At 48.7% G+C, this 17,630-nt stretch overlaps 7 protein-coding genes across 7 annotated transcripts; 5 read left to right on the plus strand and 2 right to left on the minus strand.

Annotated features, from left to right (window-relative positions):
* Positions 1–234: 234 nt before the first annotated feature.
* N7466_010865 (tRNA (cytosine-C5-)-methyltransferase) lies at positions 235–3,038 on the plus strand (the record flags this gene model as incomplete). Its single annotated transcript, XM_057170254.1, has 3 exons — positions 235–258; positions 325–515; positions 605–3,038. 3 exons carry the CDS (start codon positions 235–237, stop codon positions 3,036–3,038), a joined length of 2,649 nt encoding a protein of 882 aa, XP_057015986.1.
* Positions 3,039–4,120: 1,082 nt separating this feature from the next.
* Positions 4,121–7,503, plus strand: N7466_010866 (glycoside hydrolase family 35 protein; the record flags this gene model as incomplete). The annotated part of the gene is made up of 7 exons (XM_057170255.1): positions 4,121–4,255; positions 4,331–4,710; positions 4,764–5,014; positions 5,065–5,195; positions 5,250–5,384; positions 5,441–6,113; positions 6,179–7,503. The coding sequence occupies 7 exons, from the start codon at positions 4,121–4,123 to the stop codon at positions 7,501–7,503; spliced, it is 3,030 nt and encodes a 1,009-aa protein (XP_057015987.1).
* Positions 7,504–8,161: 658 nt separating this feature from the next.
* On the plus strand, positions 8,162–9,592 carry N7466_010867 (Hsp20/alpha crystallin family protein; the record flags this gene model as incomplete). Its single annotated transcript, XM_057170256.1, has 1 exon — positions 8,162–9,592. One exon carries the CDS (start codon positions 8,162–8,164, stop codon positions 9,590–9,592), a length of 1,431 nt encoding a protein of 476 aa, XP_057015988.1.
* Positions 9,593–9,889: 297 nt separating this feature from the next.
* N7466_010868 (uncharacterized protein) lies at positions 9,890–11,200 on the minus strand (the record flags this gene model as incomplete). Its single annotated transcript, XM_057170257.1, has 1 exon — positions 9,890–11,200. The coding sequence occupies one exon, from the start codon at positions 11,198–11,200 to the stop codon at positions 9,890–9,892; it is 1,311 nt and encodes a 436-aa protein (XP_057015989.1).
* Positions 11,201–11,980: 780 nt separating this feature from the next.
* On the plus strand, positions 11,981–12,965 carry N7466_010869 (RTA1 domain-containing protein; the record flags this gene model as incomplete). Its single annotated transcript, XM_057170258.1, has 3 exons — positions 11,981–12,131; positions 12,197–12,439; positions 12,514–12,965. The coding sequence occupies 3 exons, from the start codon at positions 11,981–11,983 to the stop codon at positions 12,963–12,965; spliced, it is 846 nt and encodes a 281-aa protein (XP_057015990.1).
* Positions 12,966–13,452: 487 nt separating this feature from the next.
* N7466_010870 (uncharacterized protein) lies at positions 13,453–14,040 on the plus strand (the record flags this gene model as incomplete). Its single annotated transcript, XM_057170259.1, has 3 exons — positions 13,453–13,479; positions 13,603–13,933; positions 14,012–14,040. 3 exons carry the CDS (start codon positions 13,453–13,455, stop codon positions 14,038–14,040), a joined length of 387 nt encoding a protein of 128 aa, XP_057015991.1.
* Positions 14,041–14,959: 919 nt separating this feature from the next.
* Positions 14,960–15,796, minus strand: N7466_010871 (uncharacterized protein; the record flags this gene model as incomplete). The annotated part of the gene is made up of 1 exon (XM_057170260.1): positions 14,960–15,796. The coding sequence occupies one exon, from the start codon at positions 15,794–15,796 to the stop codon at positions 14,960–14,962; it is 837 nt and encodes a 278-aa protein (XP_057015992.1).
* Between the last annotated feature and the right edge of the window lie 1,834 nt (positions 15,797–17,630).

Here is a 17,630-nt window from a genome sequence, read left to right on the forward strand (position 1 = left end):
CTGTTCATTTAGATCAAAGCTTTGAACTCACTACTTCGTCTCATGTTTCCAAAGCTGTCGGTTCGAGTTTTTTTTTCTTATTATTATCTCACTTTTGATAACCACAGCTACTTTAGTTGTCCATGTTGGAAGAAAATTGCGTCCCGCCGAACGATTACCTAATCCTGCGCATCATCTCCAGCTTTTTTTTCGACGTCGGATTCGATTGCATCTCTCAGCGTATCTACAATCACAATGGGAAAACGTGGAGGCAAGAAGGTGTGTACACTAATCGGTGCTCTCAATTTGAGGAAACAGTTGAGCTAATACCTGTTCGTCCACTAGTTCAGCCGTGGTGGTGGTCGTGGCGGCGGCGGCCGTCGCAACGATAACTGGCAAACAATTACCAGAGACAACGAAAAGCTCGAGCGCTATTACAATGAGCCGGAGTTCCTTGCCGATGATGAGAGAGAGGCTTTCTGGACTCATCTCCAGCGGGACCTTCCCAACAGCTTCCGCTTCACTGGCTCTCGTGGGTAAGTTCTGAGCTCTTCCATCCCACATTTGCGCCTATACTGCTCCCGCAAATTTTGAATGATTCTGATCGTTGCCCCCATCTTTCTAGCCATGCGCTCGCTGTTCAGAAACGTCTCAGAGACTTTTACGTCCCCGAAATCACCTCAATCAAGTATGAGGGCGAGTTCGTTGACCCGCCGCGCCCGGTTTCGTGGTACCCGGACCAGCTTGCTTGGTGGATGACAACCCCCAAGCAGGTCATTCGCCGGTTTTCCCCCTTCTCTTCCTTCCAGAAGTTCCTTGTTGCCGAGACCGAAGTCGGAAATATCAGTCGTCAGGAAGTTGTCAGCATGATTCCTCCCCTTCTCATGGACCTCCACCCTGGTATGACCTGCCTGGATATGTGCGCTGCACCCGGAAGCAAGTCTTGCCAGCTGATGGAGCTGATCCACGCCGGCGAGGAGGATTCTATCAAGGAAGTTTCCCAAAAGGTTAAGGAAGGCACTGCCGCTCCTGAGCCCCTTGGCCCAGAAGGATTGAACGACGACGGCCGTACCTCTGGTCTGTTGATCGCCAACGACAGTGATTACAAGCGTGCGCACATGCTTATCCACCAAATGAAGCGCTTGAGCTCGCCGAATTTGATTGTCACCAACCACGATGCTACAATGTACCCGTCCATCAAGCTTCCCCCACTTCCTTCTACTGATGGTAAGCCCCAGAAGGGCCGCTACTTGAAGTTCGATCGCATTCTTGCCGATGTACCTTGCTCAGGTGACGGTACTGCTCGTAAGAATTATAATGTCTGGAAGGATTGGAACCCCGCCAATGGTCTTGGACTCCACCTCACCCAGGTTAAGATTTTGATCCGTGCCTTGCAGATGCTGAAGGTGGGTGGACGTGTTGTCTACTCTACCTGCAGTATGAACCCAGTTGAGAACGAGGCGGTTGTTGCTTGCGCCATCGAGCGCTGCGGCGGCGCCGCTAACGTCAAAATCATTGATTGTAGCCAGGAGTTGCCCGGTCTCAAGCGGGCACCTGGTCTGAAGACCTGGAAGGTCATGGACCGTGAAGGTCGCATCTGGTCTAGCTGGAAGGACGTTGAAGGCCACAGGGATCAGGAGGGCGCTGAGGGTCTCGCTAGATTCTCCGAGAGCTTGTTCCCTCCCAGCGGAGAGAACGCTGATCTGCCGCTTGAGCGCTGCATGCGTGTCTACCCTCACCACCAGGATACCGGTGGCTTCTTCATCACTGTCCTTGAGAAGACAGCTGAGATCAAGGCCAAGGCCGTGGATCACTCTGCTATCATCGCCAAGGTGGCCCCCAAGGCCCCCATCGCCGATCTCGTTGCGGAGCTCGATTCCCGCAAGAACGACGATGGCGCCGAGCCCTACAAGAAGCTGGATGCCCTTGATGGTGTTGCCGTTCTCGACGAAGAGACTAAGACAGAACTTGCAAAGAACGAGACTGTAGCTGAGGCAACAAACCAGCTCCCGTACTCCGCGACCCTTGATGCCCCTGCTTCCACCCTTCCTGAGAAGCGTGGTGCTGAGGACCTGGAAGACTCTATTCCAGCCAAGAAGACCAAGCTCGACGACGGAAGCGAGGCTCTCGTTGGTGATCGCCCCATTCACAAGCCTGCCCCCGCGGTCATTGAGCAGTCTGGTGGTGACAGCACCCCTGCTCCCATCTCCGATCGGCCCTTGAAGAAGAAGGCGCCCCAGGAGGACCCGTATAAGTACCTGGATCCCCACCACGAGGAGCTTGACCCAATTTACAAGTTCTACGGACTGTCTGAGCGGTTCCCACGTGACCGTTTCATGGTTCGTAATGCTGATGCTACTCCTTCAAGAACTGTCTACTACACCAGCGCTTTGGCCCGTGATATTCTCACCCAGAACGAGGGCTCTGGTATGAAGTTCGTTCACTGTGGTGTCAAGATGTTCGTGAAGCAGGACGCGCAGCGTGAGAATGTGTGCCGTTGGCGCATCCAGACTGATGGTCTGAAGATCATCGAGCCCTGGTTGGGTCCTGCCCGAACCGTTGTTCTTACTAAGAAGGAGACCCTGCGCAAGCTTCTTGTACAGATGTTCCCCAAGGTCAATGATGGAGCTTGGAAGGATCTGGGTGAGATCGGCGAGCAAGTTCGGGATATCGAGATGGGTTGCAGTATCCTGCGCGTCGAGCCTAACGGCAAGGATGATGGTCTCACCGAGCCTATGGTGCTGCCTCTGTGGCGCTCCCTATACTCTCTGAACCTCATGCTTCCCAAGGAAGAGCGCCGTGCTATGCTGCTGCGTATCTTCAACGATGATACCCCGCTGGTCAACCCGCAGAAGAACTTCCCCAAGCCTGGTGTGGACAGCTCGGCCGCAGAGTCTTCCGCCGCAGAGACTCCGGTCGAGTCTACTGCCGGCGCCGAGGACGCTGCTTTAAAGAATGAGAACATGCAGATTGGCCAGGATGAACAAGAATATGTTGACAGCCGCGAGACCTACACCAAGGCTAACGACGAGGAGGATAGAGCCAACACCACTGTTTAAAGCCCCAATTATGTTTAGACATCTACCCAGGGAATGTTGTTCGTCCTTATTTAAAATGATTTTTATTTATTTATTTCAATGTACTAAAAAGCAATTATCATGGAGGGTTACCACTTTGAGACAAGATACCTGCATATGCTTCCAACGATTCAAATAACTTGGAACAGTAAACATCATACATAGGTAATTTAGAAGGGATTTGGACTTAGCCGAGCTCAACGAGTCTTGCATCATAAGATGTTCTGATGTTCTGATGTTCTGACGTTCAAATGTTCGGAGAATCGTCGGCGGGTAAATTGGGGGGTAAAGGGACCCCCGCAGATGAGCTTGGAATTTAATTTAGAAGTCGTGCATGGTCCATGTCTTATTTCTCCTCTTGGTACGGAGTCTTCGGAAGATTAATATCTTAATATCTTAATATGTAGTAAGATGTTAGTTAATATCCAATGTTGGAGAAGTTCAATTCGGTAAATAGTAAAGTAGGGTCGGTTCAATGTTTACAATTGAATTTTCGGAATTCGTAGTGCAAGCCTAAGTTAAGACCTTCGCAAACCACACTGATCTCTTACAAATCAACAACATGAAGATCAGATAATGATATTCCTGCAAGGAACTAATCATCCAGACGCAGGCCAAGCTTGACTATGCGAGAAACGGGAAAATTGCGGCGGGAGAACCTTGGACCCTCCGTAAGGAAGATCTTCATTCCAGTTACCCTGTACGTCGCGCATGCATTTCATCTACGACGTTACCCTTCGAGCGGAGCATCGGCAACGACTGGCCAATTCCCCGCCTTTGCCCCTGTCTATCTGTCAATGAGGAAACAAGAAAATCCCCCGTGCGGGTACTTTGGAAATGGCGCATCATATCGGCATTGAATACTCCGAGTATTCATCCGGAGCTTGTTTGATTTGCCTGTCGATCGTGACCTCGTTCTGAGGAAAGTCCGGGGTGAAAAGGACAATGCGTGTCTGCCCTATAAGAATACGATTGACCCCTTGCTTGGAAGATGCGGGGAAAAAGGAAAAGAAAAAAGAAATAAGAAACCTTCTCTATCCTTGCAAGGGTCATCTTTGGACAAGATGAAGCTCCTGTCTGTTTTGGCTGCGGCGTCGCTGGCAGCCTCAGCAACTGGTGCTGCCATTAGCCATAAGCTAAATGGATTCACTCTAACGGAGCACCCAGACGCTGAGAAACGCGCTCTGTTGCAGAAATATGTAGGTAATGGATGGTTGAAAAAAGGAGGGATTGACTGCTTATAGATGAATGCTAATCACTAGAACTACTACTAGGTCACCTGGGATGAAAACTCCATTTTTGTCAACGGGGAGCGAGTGATGCTGTTTTCTGGAGAATTCCATCCCTTCAGACTTCCTGTCCCAACACTTTACATCGATATTTTCCAAAAAGTAAAGGCTCTTGGTTTCAATTGCGTCTCATTCTATGTCGATTGGGCTCTGTTGGAGGGTAACCCTGGCCACTATCGTGCCGATGGCATTTTTGCCCTGGACAATTTCTTCGATGCTGCCAAAGAGGCTGGTATTTATCTACTAGCTCGTCCAGGCCCCTATATTAATGCCGAGGCCTCTGGAGGTGGTTTCCCAGGCTGGATTCAGCGGGTTAACGGTACTTTACGTACCAGCTCTCCCGCATACCTGGATGCAACCGATAAGTACGACATTTCAATCAGTTTGGAGGCTCATGATACTGACAAGGAGTCAATAGCTACATGGCCAACGTTGGTGCGACCATTGCGAAGGCGCAGATTACCAATGGAGGCCCAGTCATCCTGTTCCAGCCCGAGAATGAGTATTCTGGAGCTTGCTGTGGAGATACCGACTTCCCAGACCCAGCTTACATGCAATACGTCGAGGACCAAGCGAGAAACGCAGGTATTGTTGTGCCGCTTATGAATAATGATGCCGGAGCTGAGGGACACAACGCCCCCGGCACTGGTGAAGGTTCCGTTGATATCTGTATGTTAAACACCTCCTTTCTGTATGAGTCTACTGCTAACATGCCTTAGATGGTCACGATTCTTATCCTCTGGGCTTTGATTGTGATGCTCCTTATACTTGGACTGCAGGAGACTTGCCTACCGACTTCTATGAGCTCCACATGGAACAGTCCCCGACAACACCTTATTCTCTTGTTGAGGTAGGCAGAAAGTGTTGATAACGACAAAAATGGCCATGTTCTAACACGTTCCAGTTCCAAGGTGGAGCCTTTGACCCCTGGGGAGGCAATGGTTTCCTGGCTTGCTCTGAGCTCCTCAACTACCAATTCGAAAGGGTCTTTTATAAGAACAACTTCAGCTTCCGAGTTGCTTTCCTGAACCTCTACATGGTACGTATAGCTTCTACGTCAAGGCTTTAAATATGTATTAACGTTTGTCTATATAGATCTTTGGTGGCACCAATTGGGGAAACCTCGGTCACCCCGGAGGCTACACCTCCTATGATTACGGCTCTGCCATTTCCGAGTCGAGAAACATTACTCGCCAGAAGTACAGCGAACTCAAGCTGATTGGAAACTTCCAAAAGGTTTCTCCAGCATACCTGTTGACCACCCCCGGTAATCTCAGCACCACCGCCTACACGACAAGCTCAGACATTGCTGTCACTCCTCTTATTGGAAGCAATGGCTCTGCTACTTCGTTCTTTGTTGTTCGGCACTCTGATTATTCCAGCCATGCTTCGGTTGAGTACAAGCTCAAGGTCCCTACCAGTGCTGGTACCCTTACCATTCCCCAGCTAAGTGGTAGTTTGACTCTTGGTGACCGTGACTCGAAGATCCATGTCGTGGATTACAATGTGGCTGGCACAAACATTCTATACTCGACAGCTGAGGTGTTCACTTGGAAGGAGGTTCCAAGTGGAAAGGTTCTTGTTCTCTATGGAGACGTCGGGGAACACCATGAGCTTGCAATTTCTGGTGCATCAAGCGCCACTGTAGTAGAAGGATCATCATCAGGAGTAACTTCCAAGAAAGTCGGCAAGGCAGTTGTCATTGGCTGGGATGTTTCCACAACTCGTCGAATTGTTGAAATTGGTGACCTAAAGGTCCTACTTCTGGGTAAGTGATGGCAATATGTGGAAAGAGTTTATTTTTGACGAGAAGGCAAACTAACAAGTTCATAGATCGTTACTCTGCGTACAACTACTGGGTCCCTCAAGTGTCATCCTCATCAGACAGCACTGGTTACAGCACACAGACTACCGTTGCTTCTTCTATCATTGTCAAGGCGGGATACCTCGTCCGAACTGCGTACTTATCAGGAAGTCAGCTTCATTTGACTGCGGACTTCAACGCTACCACTGCGGTTGAAGTGATCGGCGCCCCATCAGCGGCTAAGACCCTTTACATAAATGGTCAGCAAGCCAAGTTTACCACTAAGAATGGTATTTGGTCCACCAGTGTCAGCTATACCGCACCAAAGGTTGTGCTCCCAACATTGAAGAGCCTTTCATTCAAGTATCTCGATACTCTGCCTGAAATTCAGAACACCTACGACGACTCCGCATGGACGAATGCGGATCACACCTACACAAACAACTCTGTCAACCCATTGAACACACCAACTTCTCTATACTCATCTGACTATGGTTACCACACCGGATATCTCTTGTATCGTGGCCACTTTGTCGCCACGGGCGTTGAAAAGTCATTCCTTGTCCACCTACAGGGCGGAACTGCCTTTGGTGCCAGTATCTGGCTCAACGACACCTTGGTTGGCTCATGGGACGGAAACAGCATTACAGAGGACTACAATGCGACTGCGACTTTGCCCACCTTGAAAGCTGGCAAGCCATATGTCCTCACAATCGTGATCGACAACATGGGTTTGGATGAGGACTGGACAGTCGGCAGTGACGAGACGAAGGATCCTCGCGGTATCCTCAACTACACACTTACCGGCCGAGCTGCCGACGCCATCACCTGGAAGCTGACCGGCAACCTGGGCGGTGAAAACTACCAGGACCTTATCAGAGGTCCTCTCAACGAGGGTGGATTGTACATCGAGAGAGAAGGCTACCACCAGCCCTCGCCCCCAAGCAGCAACTGGGAAACCAGCAGCCCCTTCACAGGCTTCTCGAAGCCCGGTATTGGATTCTACAGTACAAGCTTCGACCTGGATCTCCCGACTGGCTACGATACCCCGCTGTACTTCAACTTCCAGAATTCCACTTCGCCGCCGCCTTCTTATCGGGTGCAGCTGTATGTCAATGGGTACCAGTACGGCAAGTTCGTGAACAACGTTGGTCCCCAGACCAGCTACTATGTTCCTGAAGGAATTCTCAACTACCAGGGTACCAACTGGTTGGGATTGACTCTCTGGGGCGTGGATGATGGTGCCAAGCTGGAGGGCTTGGAGTTGGTAGCTGCACACCCTGTGCTTTCTGCCTTGACTGGCGTTGAGTCAGTAGATCAGCCCAAGTGGCAGAAGAGAGCTGGGGCATACTGATGTGGAGGTAAGAAGTTTGAGCGAGAGATGTATAGCCTACTACTACATAGCTTCAATGTTAGTTCCAAGGTTGTTGAATGCTATCCAATTAAATTCATGAATCATCATTAATTCACCGCTTAGTCATACAAAGACGCGTGGTGCCAAGCTTTCCCAGACGCCACTGTGGCGCAGAGAGTGAAAACGTGGCGCAACATGACTCAGAGCTCGGATTTATCTGGTGCCCGAGATTTTTCGGACTTCACTGCCCAATTTGATCTGTTCCATCGTAGATCCGGCTCAGATACTTCGCCTCCCCGAGCTGTGAAGACTCCATTGTTCTCGGATATGCATATTTCGGATACGGGGAATTCCCAATATACTCAACTCTCGGAGTTATCAGGGTCCCGGTGGCGCCGAATTCTTGTAGGGCTTAGAAAGGCGGGGATTCATTGGTGGTACGTGTAACTGTGGCTGATAGCAACTAAGTACCTACTAGTAGGTATTTTTGGTTGCCTAGATAAAACAAGTATATAAAGAACTCGATCTCTCATCAATTCAAACTTGACCACACCAACTCTTCTCCTTCCTCCTTCTCACCTTACTTTCCAAATATCTCAACCTTCACCTTTTTCATATCTCACCACAACCACACTTCGAAGCCTGTTGATAAATCAAGATGGCATCCATCTACGATTTAAACCACCCACTAAAATGGGACTCTGAGTTGAGGGATCTCGAAGATCACCCGTTCTTCTCTCGTGGAGGTCATCACCACGGCCCTCACCACGGTCCTCACGCTCACCATGGACCCCCTGGTCCTCGTCCTTTCTGGGCCTATGGAGGTCCACCCCACCACGGCCATCATGGTCACCATGGCCCCCCTCCTCCCTTCTGGGGATATGGAGGCCCCGCTGAACACGGCCACCGCGGCCGTCACCACCGCCACGGACGCCGCGGCGAGTCAGAGCAGCCCGAAAACAATGAAGAAGTCAACGTAGTTGCCGAGCAGAACGCCGAGGCGACATCTTCCACTGAGAAGGTCCCCGAGGACCAAGACAAAGAGGTGAACTCCTCTTCTGAGTCCGATTCCGATAACCACCGCGGCTGCCGCAAAGACAAGCACAAGGGCGGCAAGGGTCGTCACGGCCACGACCACGTTCGCGGATTCGGCAGAGGTGGACGCGGCGGTAGATGCGGCAAGGGTCGGCACGGACAAGACCCTGAATTTGGATCCTTCGATCCCGGATATCCTTACCACGGCCCTCACTACAGTCCTGAAGCTCACCACGGCCCTCACCACGGATTCCACCATGGACCCCCTGGTCCTCCCCCTCCCTTCTGGGGATATGGAGGCCCAGCAGCAGGTCCTGGCCCATGGGGCCCTCATCATCACCACCATGCACACCCCATGTTCGGCTTCGGCGGTCCGATGGGCGCAATGGGCCACAAAGGCCACAAGGGACACAAGGGCCCTAAGGGTCACAAGGGTCATAAGGGTCACAAGGAAGGACGCCGTGGTCGTGGCATGCGCCACGGTGGACCCAAAGCAGATTTCATGCGCCAGCTCAGCGCATTCTTTGGATTCCCCCTTGGCCCTCGCAATGATGTCGAATTCCAGCCCTCCGTTGATGTCTTCGACACCCCGGCCAACTACATTGTGCACGTTTCACTGCCCGGTGCGAAGAAGAGCGACGTCAACATCGACTATGATACCCAAGAGTCTGTTCTCCGCCTTACCGGCACTGTCCACCGACCCAACATGGACGAGAGCCTGCAGCAGGGTCTGGTGATGGAGGAGCGAGCCCGCGAGGTGGGAACTTTCGAACGCGAGATTCGTCTTGGTTCGCGCTGCGCTCCAGCCCCTGTCATTGTCGAAGGAATTGTCGCCATACTCGAGGATGGTGTTTTGAATGTGACCATTCCGAAGACCGAGGAGTCGGAGTCGAACAAGTCAGTTCCTATTGAAGTTGGAAATGTCGATGCTGTCCAGGAGAAGGATGCTATGATGATGGATGAGCACGTGGACCGGGCTCTTACCCCTGGCGAGTCGGAGGAGAGCGAGTCTGAGGAAGAGGCGCGGGAGTACGTTAAGATTGCTGTGCAGTAGATTATTGCGCAGTAGAAGGATAGGAACAAATTGCGAACTATGATGAGGGCGTTTGGACTCGATTTGAAATGTATCTTAATAGTGAATTTTGCGGATTGAATAAAAGATCGTCACTCGTTTCTAACATTTGAACACGAGTGATATACACGAACATCTATGGATCTTAATATTTTCCTGTAAAATGTGTATGTAAGTAACCAATTATATCCAGATGTCTAGACAATCTTGGAATCCTTTTGGGGGAAAAGTTGAAAAACAAGAAAAGGTAGCACCTACTAGTACTATAAATATTGTTGTTCAAGCTTTGTTCATGTAGAAAGAATACCCTCGCCGCTCAAAAACCCAGTGTTTCGGCCAAGTTAACCACTCCTGGAACTCAGGTCGAATCTTGCTTTCAACATCTTGAAGTAATTGCCAGCTTAGACCATTTGTTACCCAAATATCATCCACGAGATGAATTAGAGCACACCAGTAAGCCAAAATAACCAAAGCCGCAGGTTCATGTGCTTGAAGGTCATCATGGAATATTTTAGTCAGGGGATGCGCAAAGAGGAACATCATGCCCCATTCGACACGCGTGCCTGCGAGCTCAAGGGATCGAGCCGCTCTTTCGAGGGCTTCAATAGCAATGATATACTCCTTTCGACGATCTGGTGGATCACTCGCAGTGCCAGAATCACCATTTGTCTGGCCAGGTTGAGCTTCCACGGGTGCAAATGGGTAGTTATCAATGAATACCCGTAATTGAGAAACCTGTGGCCAGAAATCCAAAGGTAGCAAAGATTGAGAAAGCTGTGCTGGACTGATACAGACATGCAAGTTAGTATTTCGGCCAAGCTTTCCTAATTCATACACTGATTCGGATGCATACCTAGGAATAATCTCCGGATCTACAAGCCAAACCGAGTTTACTAGAGCAGCTAATTGGGATTTCCGGACCGAATGTATGAATGGGGCCATGAGGACCTGGAGTCCCTTGACATTTCCAAACAAGTCCAGCACATTTGAGATCGGGGCCGGCCATCGAGTAACACCCAGTCGGATTGGAGTCCCCATCAAATGAACGTTTATCATGCTTGCAAAACAAAAGACGGGTTGCCAGTTTTTGGAATTAAGAGGCAAGGCGATAATCTCTCGGAACGCTTGAAGTCCCGTCGTAATATGATAAGCCGATGCCTTGACATATCGCTCTTTTTGCTGAGAATTTGTCGCCAGGTATGCGCGATGCAAAGCCCCGATAGCCAAGAGACCATTCATCACATATGGGCTAGCGTAGCCCTCAATGGGCATGATGACGCGCCAAACATAGCGTGCATCTTCACGGACAGTTAGTGTGTCGCACGTCACAGTGCAATAGTGGTGCATTAATTCAATATCTAGTGTCCAGTCCTCTGGGGCCCTTGATATGGAATTGACCGGAGGTGTTTCGGACAAAATACCGAGGAGATCAAATTTTTGGTCAGTTTGCATCCCATTGCCGTGATAACTGACAGGTGTCCCCACATTGCTGATGGGCGGGTAAACATGCGGCTGTGTCAAGGACCGGGTCTGGGGTAGTGACTGGGGTTGAGACTGGGTCGCCGGAGATGCCGGAGACGCAGAAGACATCTGAGTGGAGTCCTGTGGCTCAGTCGAAGCGATGAACTCGCAGGAGATGCCATGTTTAACACAATTGACGCAAGGATAGCTCTCATCGCACTATGAACAAGCACGAGTAAAAATGTAAGAGGAGAGGTCAATTGAATAGGCAGGGCGGAAAAACCTTTAATCTTCTCCTTTTACAGTTAGCGCAACCATTTCTGGACTTGCGATGCGTCCTCCGAGGCCCCATTATATCGACCGACTTGCAGGAGAAGCTAATGAAAGGGAAAAAGGGCATGAGTCGTCTGGGTTATACGGACACGGATACGGGGGTGGCAGAATTGGATACCGCTTGATCAGGTAATACGGACTCGAATACGCATTTCTTCTTGGAACATTTCACTTTGATCCACTTGAACGCGCTTGCTACCGCTTGACCCACCTACAAGTCCACACTGACGAGTCAGAGCTGCCCGAGAAGAATCAATATACGTACTCGGTACTATACTCCTCGTATTTTTCTCTGAAGTTATTGGCTTGCAATTTTCTCTTCTTTGGCTTACGACCACACCGGATTTTCTTGGAGGAACACCAAACCAATTGGCTTTCAGGAACCAAATCTTATCTTGGCAGGTGGATATGAAAAAGGGTCGCGCGCATCAAAAATAGATGAAAATTCATATAATCTTGAAAATACATATACAATGATATAATACCGCCTTGAGTCCCGTGTTCCTCTTTCCAAGGTTCTTCGTCGTTTTTCCCCTTCAAGATCCTGCGAGTTCCTCATCAAATTTCACATAAAGCATGAATCGCAGTAATTTATACGGCTATGAGCCGTCCATAGTGGCAGCCGCCATCTTCGTTGTCCTCTTCCTTTGCACAGCAGCCTTCCATGTCTGGCAACTCACAAGGGCACGATGCTGGTACTTCATCCCATTTGTCATCGGAGGCATCTGTACGTTCACGTGAATCTTGATGTAAAGAGATGGGTCTCGGGTTGATGCTAATCAACTCAAACAGTTCAAGTAATTGGATACGCCTGTCGAATTGTTGCCCATAACGACCTGAGCTCCGTCACCGTCTACGCCCTTCAGTCTATCCTGACTCTCTTGGCTCCGACATTATACGCGGCTTCCGTGTACATGGTCCTTGGACGCTTGGTGCATTACCTCCATGCCGAAAACTTGAGTGTTGTTAGGCCGAACTGGATGACCAAAATTTTCGTTGGTGGTGATATCTTCTCCTTTTTGCTTCAAGCAGGAGGTAAGTGACAACAGTGAAGCCTCTAGGAGGCACCCTCTCTTGACAACATACACTAATATACAAATACATCATAGGCGGTGGTCTTATGGCAAGCAAGAAAACCAGCACCAGAAACACCGGAAGTAACGTGGTCATTGGAGGTCTTGTGGTCCAGCTCCTCTTCTTCGGCTTTTTCGTCATAACCGCAGCTCTCTTCCACACCCGTATCAACAAGTTCCCAACCCCTAAATCCTCGGAGGAGCGCGAATTGACGCAGCATCAAGGTTGGAAGAAGCGGAACTGGGTCACTGTGCTTATCGCACTATACATTGTCAGCATTTTGATTTTGGTTCGGTCCGTATTCCGCCTGATTGAGTACAAATATGGCTTTGATGGGTATATCATGACTCACGAAGTGTTCTCCTATATCTTTGATGCCACAATCATGTTTATCGCTATGGTCACGATGAATATCTATCATCCGGCGGTTATTTTGGGAGATGGAAAGAGTGCAATGGTTGAAGAGACATATGAGCTGCCGCATTAGATTTAAATAAAATTGCATGGGAGTGATTATGCTTAATGTCTTCAATATTGAAAGTGCTTCAAACATTTGAATGTTGATCATTTGAATCCAAGAATCTTCTAATGTAGAATATCGAGGCCAGATTCTTTATTCCAAAGGTCTTTCAATTGATATTTGGGTAATATAAATCCTATCTAAACTGACCTAGATACCAGGGCATTATACCTCCAGAAGGCCACCCGCTTACCTTCTAGGATCCACCAAGTCTACCTAAAGCTCTCCCAGCCCACCTGGTCAGGTGCCAGTATAGTTTGCTCCTATCGCTCCTATCGACCGGGTCCTACCTAGTATCTATATAGTATCATTGTATTGACATCTGGACAATTCGCACGTACTCTAAGAAAACTTCTCACTTTCAAATCTCTTTCCTTTCCTTTCTCCTCATCCATCCCTACATAAACTTTTCACCACTGTTTAATTTGGCTGAACCGATTTTTTCTTATCCAACATGGCTTCTCCAATCGATCCCGACTTGGTAAGTAACTACACCCATGTGGATGAAAGGTTTGATGATTGGAGAAGAACTTGATGACTTGAAGTTCAACTTGATCTTATCTTCAATCCTATGAAAGTGGTCTTAGTAACAAAAACTGTATAGACCCTCGCTGTTTCTTCTCGTACTACTCCTCCCCCCGCTGCCCCCAATGACACCAAGTACCGGAGGGAGTACAGATATCTCTATGTCCGTGACGTCCGAGCCAATTTTGAAACTGCTAGAGCCAACTATGAAATGTCCAAGGCAGCTGTCTCGACTGCCAGGGCCAACTACGAGGCTGCCAAAACTCTTATCAACGCGGTCGAAAAGACTAGTGCGACTTCCAAGCGTGATTCAGCTAAGATACGGGAATTGTTTGCCAAGCGTGATGCGGCTACCAAGCGCAATGCGGAGGCCAGCCCTAATGATGCAGAGGAAGAGAAGACTCAGAAGAGTAAGTTGGTTTCTGACGTATTTCTTAAACGAGCCGCCATTTTCTGTCGTTGATGGACAAAACTGATCATGTTTATAGAGAACAAGAGTGAAGAGTCCCCCGAATAGTCTGAAAACAGACTGTGATACCGAGACCTAACCATCAAAACGGGGCCTTTTTCACCACAAAGGCTTACGATTTGCTTCAATAAGATGGTTGTCTTTTACCAGAATGAGTTCTCAGCCTATTTTTACGCCCTCTACCATGAGACAAAGCCTTGTTGCCAAAGAATTGTGCAAGACGTCTCCGCAGTGTCCCCATATGTTCAGCTTTTGTGTTCCCTTTCGTTTACAAGCGAAACGTTTAGCTTTGATTTGATAATTTCCTACCGCTAGTGTTTAGCACGCACTTCAAATGTTCGCACCTTTTGCGAGAATTATCCGGAATGAAAGTGGTCTACACACAGAGATACAGATGGGCCTCAGAACTGACAGAATACAACTCGTAGTAGAAATCTGAAAAGCTAGCTAGACATCGTATCTAGCCTCTCGCCGCTATGGGCATAAAGGTTGACATGCCTCAAATACTCTAACATACCCGCGGACAGCTTACCTATGCTTATATTATTATGTATAGAGTCGTAGACTTCAAATGTTTACAACAGTATCTCTAAACCTTGGAACTTAGTCTGTAATCTTGGAACAATACTTATTATGATATTTTATAATTATTTTCGAATTGTGAAGAAGAAAAAAAGAACATTTCAACCGGCGCTGATGTCAAAGTCAAGCTATCATGATTCATCACCTCACTTATTTCGTTTATGTATGATTGTAAACTGCTCTTGGTGCGAAAGAGCTTTTTTTCCTACTGCGACTCCATGGCTGCGATGCGTTCAACAACTCTGGAGACGAATGCAGAACCTGCCAGTGACTCCATATTCTCTGTGGGATTGGCATTGGATATCTTTCCCTCGATTTCCGGTTCAAACTTCACAGGTGTAAGCATTGTAGTGTGCAAATTTATACCTCGAGTACAAAAATCCCTTTATCGCGAGAGCTTCATGTGGCGGTTCACATCCTTGTAGAGCAGGTATCGGAATGGGCCAGGGCCACCGGCATAACAGGCCTGCGGGCAGAAAGCGCGCAACCACATAAAGTCACCGGCCTCAACCTCAACCCAGTCCTGGTTCAGTCGGTAAACGGCCTTTCCTTCCAAGACATATAGTCCGTGCTCCATAACATGGGTCTCGGCGAAGGGAATGACACCACCGGGCTGGAAGGTCACAATGGTGACGTGCATATCGTGACGGAGATCAGTCGGGTCCACAAAGCGAGTAGTCGCCCACGAGCCATCGGTATCCGGCATCACGGTGGGCGCGATTTCCTTTTCGTTAAGGAAGAGTGGGGTGGGGTAATCGAGTCCATCCACAGCTTCATATGTTTTCCGGACCCAGTGGAACCGGGCGGTAGCGGAGCCCGTGTTGCGGAGGGACCAGCCGCTCTTCGGAGGGAGATAAGCGTAGCCGCCTTCGGCGAGGGTGTGTGCTTGTCCGTCCAGGGTCACGGTGACTTCGCCTTCGACGACGAAGAGGACTCCCTGTGCACCGTCATCGAGTTCGGCACGATCGCTTCCACCGCCCGGTTGGACTTCCATGATATATTGGGAGAAGGTTTCGGCGAAGCCTGATAGCGGACGGGCGATCACCCATAACCGTGTCTGGTCCCAGAAGGGAAGGAAGCTGGTGACGATATCGCTGAAGGTGCCCTTGGGGATGACGGCGTAGGCTTCGGTGAACATGGCACGGTCGGTGAGGATCTGGGTCTGGGGTGGCAGTCCGCCGGTTGGTGCATAGTAGGCACCGATCTTCTTGTCGTTAACCATGGTGGGGGTGTTTGTGATTTGGGATTTGTGAAAGTGTTGTATAGGTCGAGGATGAGTTTAGATGGGAGAAATTCGCGACGAACGGTAGGGGTGGAATTGGTTATTTAGCTCTTGAAAAATAGCAGCCCCGCACATTAAATGGCAAATTCTCCTTGATTCTCTGGTCCACTTGAAAACCCGGCGTTGACCGTAGTACGCGGGGAAGACCGAAGATCGGGAAAACTCCGACGAAAAGACCCGGATCCACTTGATAAGCGGCTCCATCTTTATCTACTTCATTACTATACAACCGCTTCATACTGGCAACTTCAATGTTGATCAGAGAAAGAAATAATAGAAACAACTTTGAAAGATCATGAAGACAAGTTGAAAGAATCCAGCATGTCATTTTTGCAATATGTAACTATTGATTTTTTTTCAGCTTTTAACCAATGTTGGAATGTCTGCGTATATACTTTTCCATGTGCTGATGATTCCCCACATGTGCATTTCAACATTGAACAAACACTACTTATGTACTGTTACTTTCATGTTCTAACTCTATTATATATTTTCTGTGACAGAAATCTTCCTGGATATCGCAGTGTTTACGGATGCTTTGATCAGGTAAGCCTTCTTTGTGAGAAGAAAGTGCCCCTTATAAAACGAAAGCATGAGATGAGGAATCATGCATACTAATGGAATTATGTGAAGTCTCTAGATCCACACAAAACTCATATAGAATGAGAGATGTATTATGTGTGACTGAGCTCTCCAAGGAATTGTGAATCACAGAGAAATCAAAGGTTGATGCTCCTGGGGAGTCCCCTTATAAAACCAGAGGTTAGGTGTAGACATATCATGTGATCGTTTAGCCCTCCTCAAATCCGCGCGTTTCCCATAGAAGCTTAGGGTTGAAGCCTTCAGGGAGTTTTATACTGGGTAGTATCGTGCGAGCCAAAGCCTCGCACTTTCTTATAGAACAGGATCTCTCATCAATATCCCCTTCCCCCTCCCCCAATTCGGAATTGAAAAGCAAGTATCGCGCGATATACCTACTAGTAGGTACAGCTACCAGGTACTATAGTATAATACTACTGATAGTGAGTGCAACCCCTATACAATCTTAATAATTGTTAGGGCAAAGCCAAACGGTATCGAATCGATACCTGAAAGCTCAGGTTGAGCTCTAAACAAGGCAAACCCGTCAAACAATATCCGATATATTCAAATCAAACTGCCTTCCTCTAGCCAGAAATCCCAGAGTGAGTACTATCGTCGCTGATGTCGACACCCTCATCGTTATGATCTCTTTTGTCCCAAGGCCAGAACTGTTAGTATGGCATCAGATGTCGGCTTATCAGATTATCTCTAGGCTCCCAAGAGAACATCGTCTCAGACTTGCTCGAAGCAAAGATCGAAGAAACCGATGCCCAAAGGGATTATCTACTACGGTTGAACAAGAGTCTACCAAGAACGGATTTATTGAAGCCAATGAAAAGGGCAAACTCATCAAAAGCTGCCTGAACAAACAACTTGGGCCCTTAAATAATCAGTAACGGTGCCAGTCTGACACAGTCGGAATGGTAGAACACAACCAGAGAAATTTAACTGAGGACTGAGATGAAGATGTCGCGTGTCAAAGAATCCAGTATCCGGAGAATCAGGGCCTCCTAGAGAGGGCTAATCGAGACACAACCATTCCCCGTGTGATGTTTGCTGCTATTTCAATGGGAGAGCATCAATTGATCCAAGAAAACTGTCAAGGAGATGTATGGTATTAAAAATCGAAGTGGACCCCCACGTTTCCCCCGCATCGGGGCTTTTCTGATCGGATTTGAGTTTCCGACTTAGA

Source organism: Penicillium verhagenii, assembly GCF_028828195.1.
Source record: "Penicillium verhagenii strain IBT 33310 chromosome Unknown utg000012l_segment0_segment0, whole genome shotgun sequence".
NCBI lineage: Eukaryota > Fungi > Ascomycota > Eurotiomycetes > Eurotiales > Aspergillaceae > Penicillium > Penicillium verhagenii.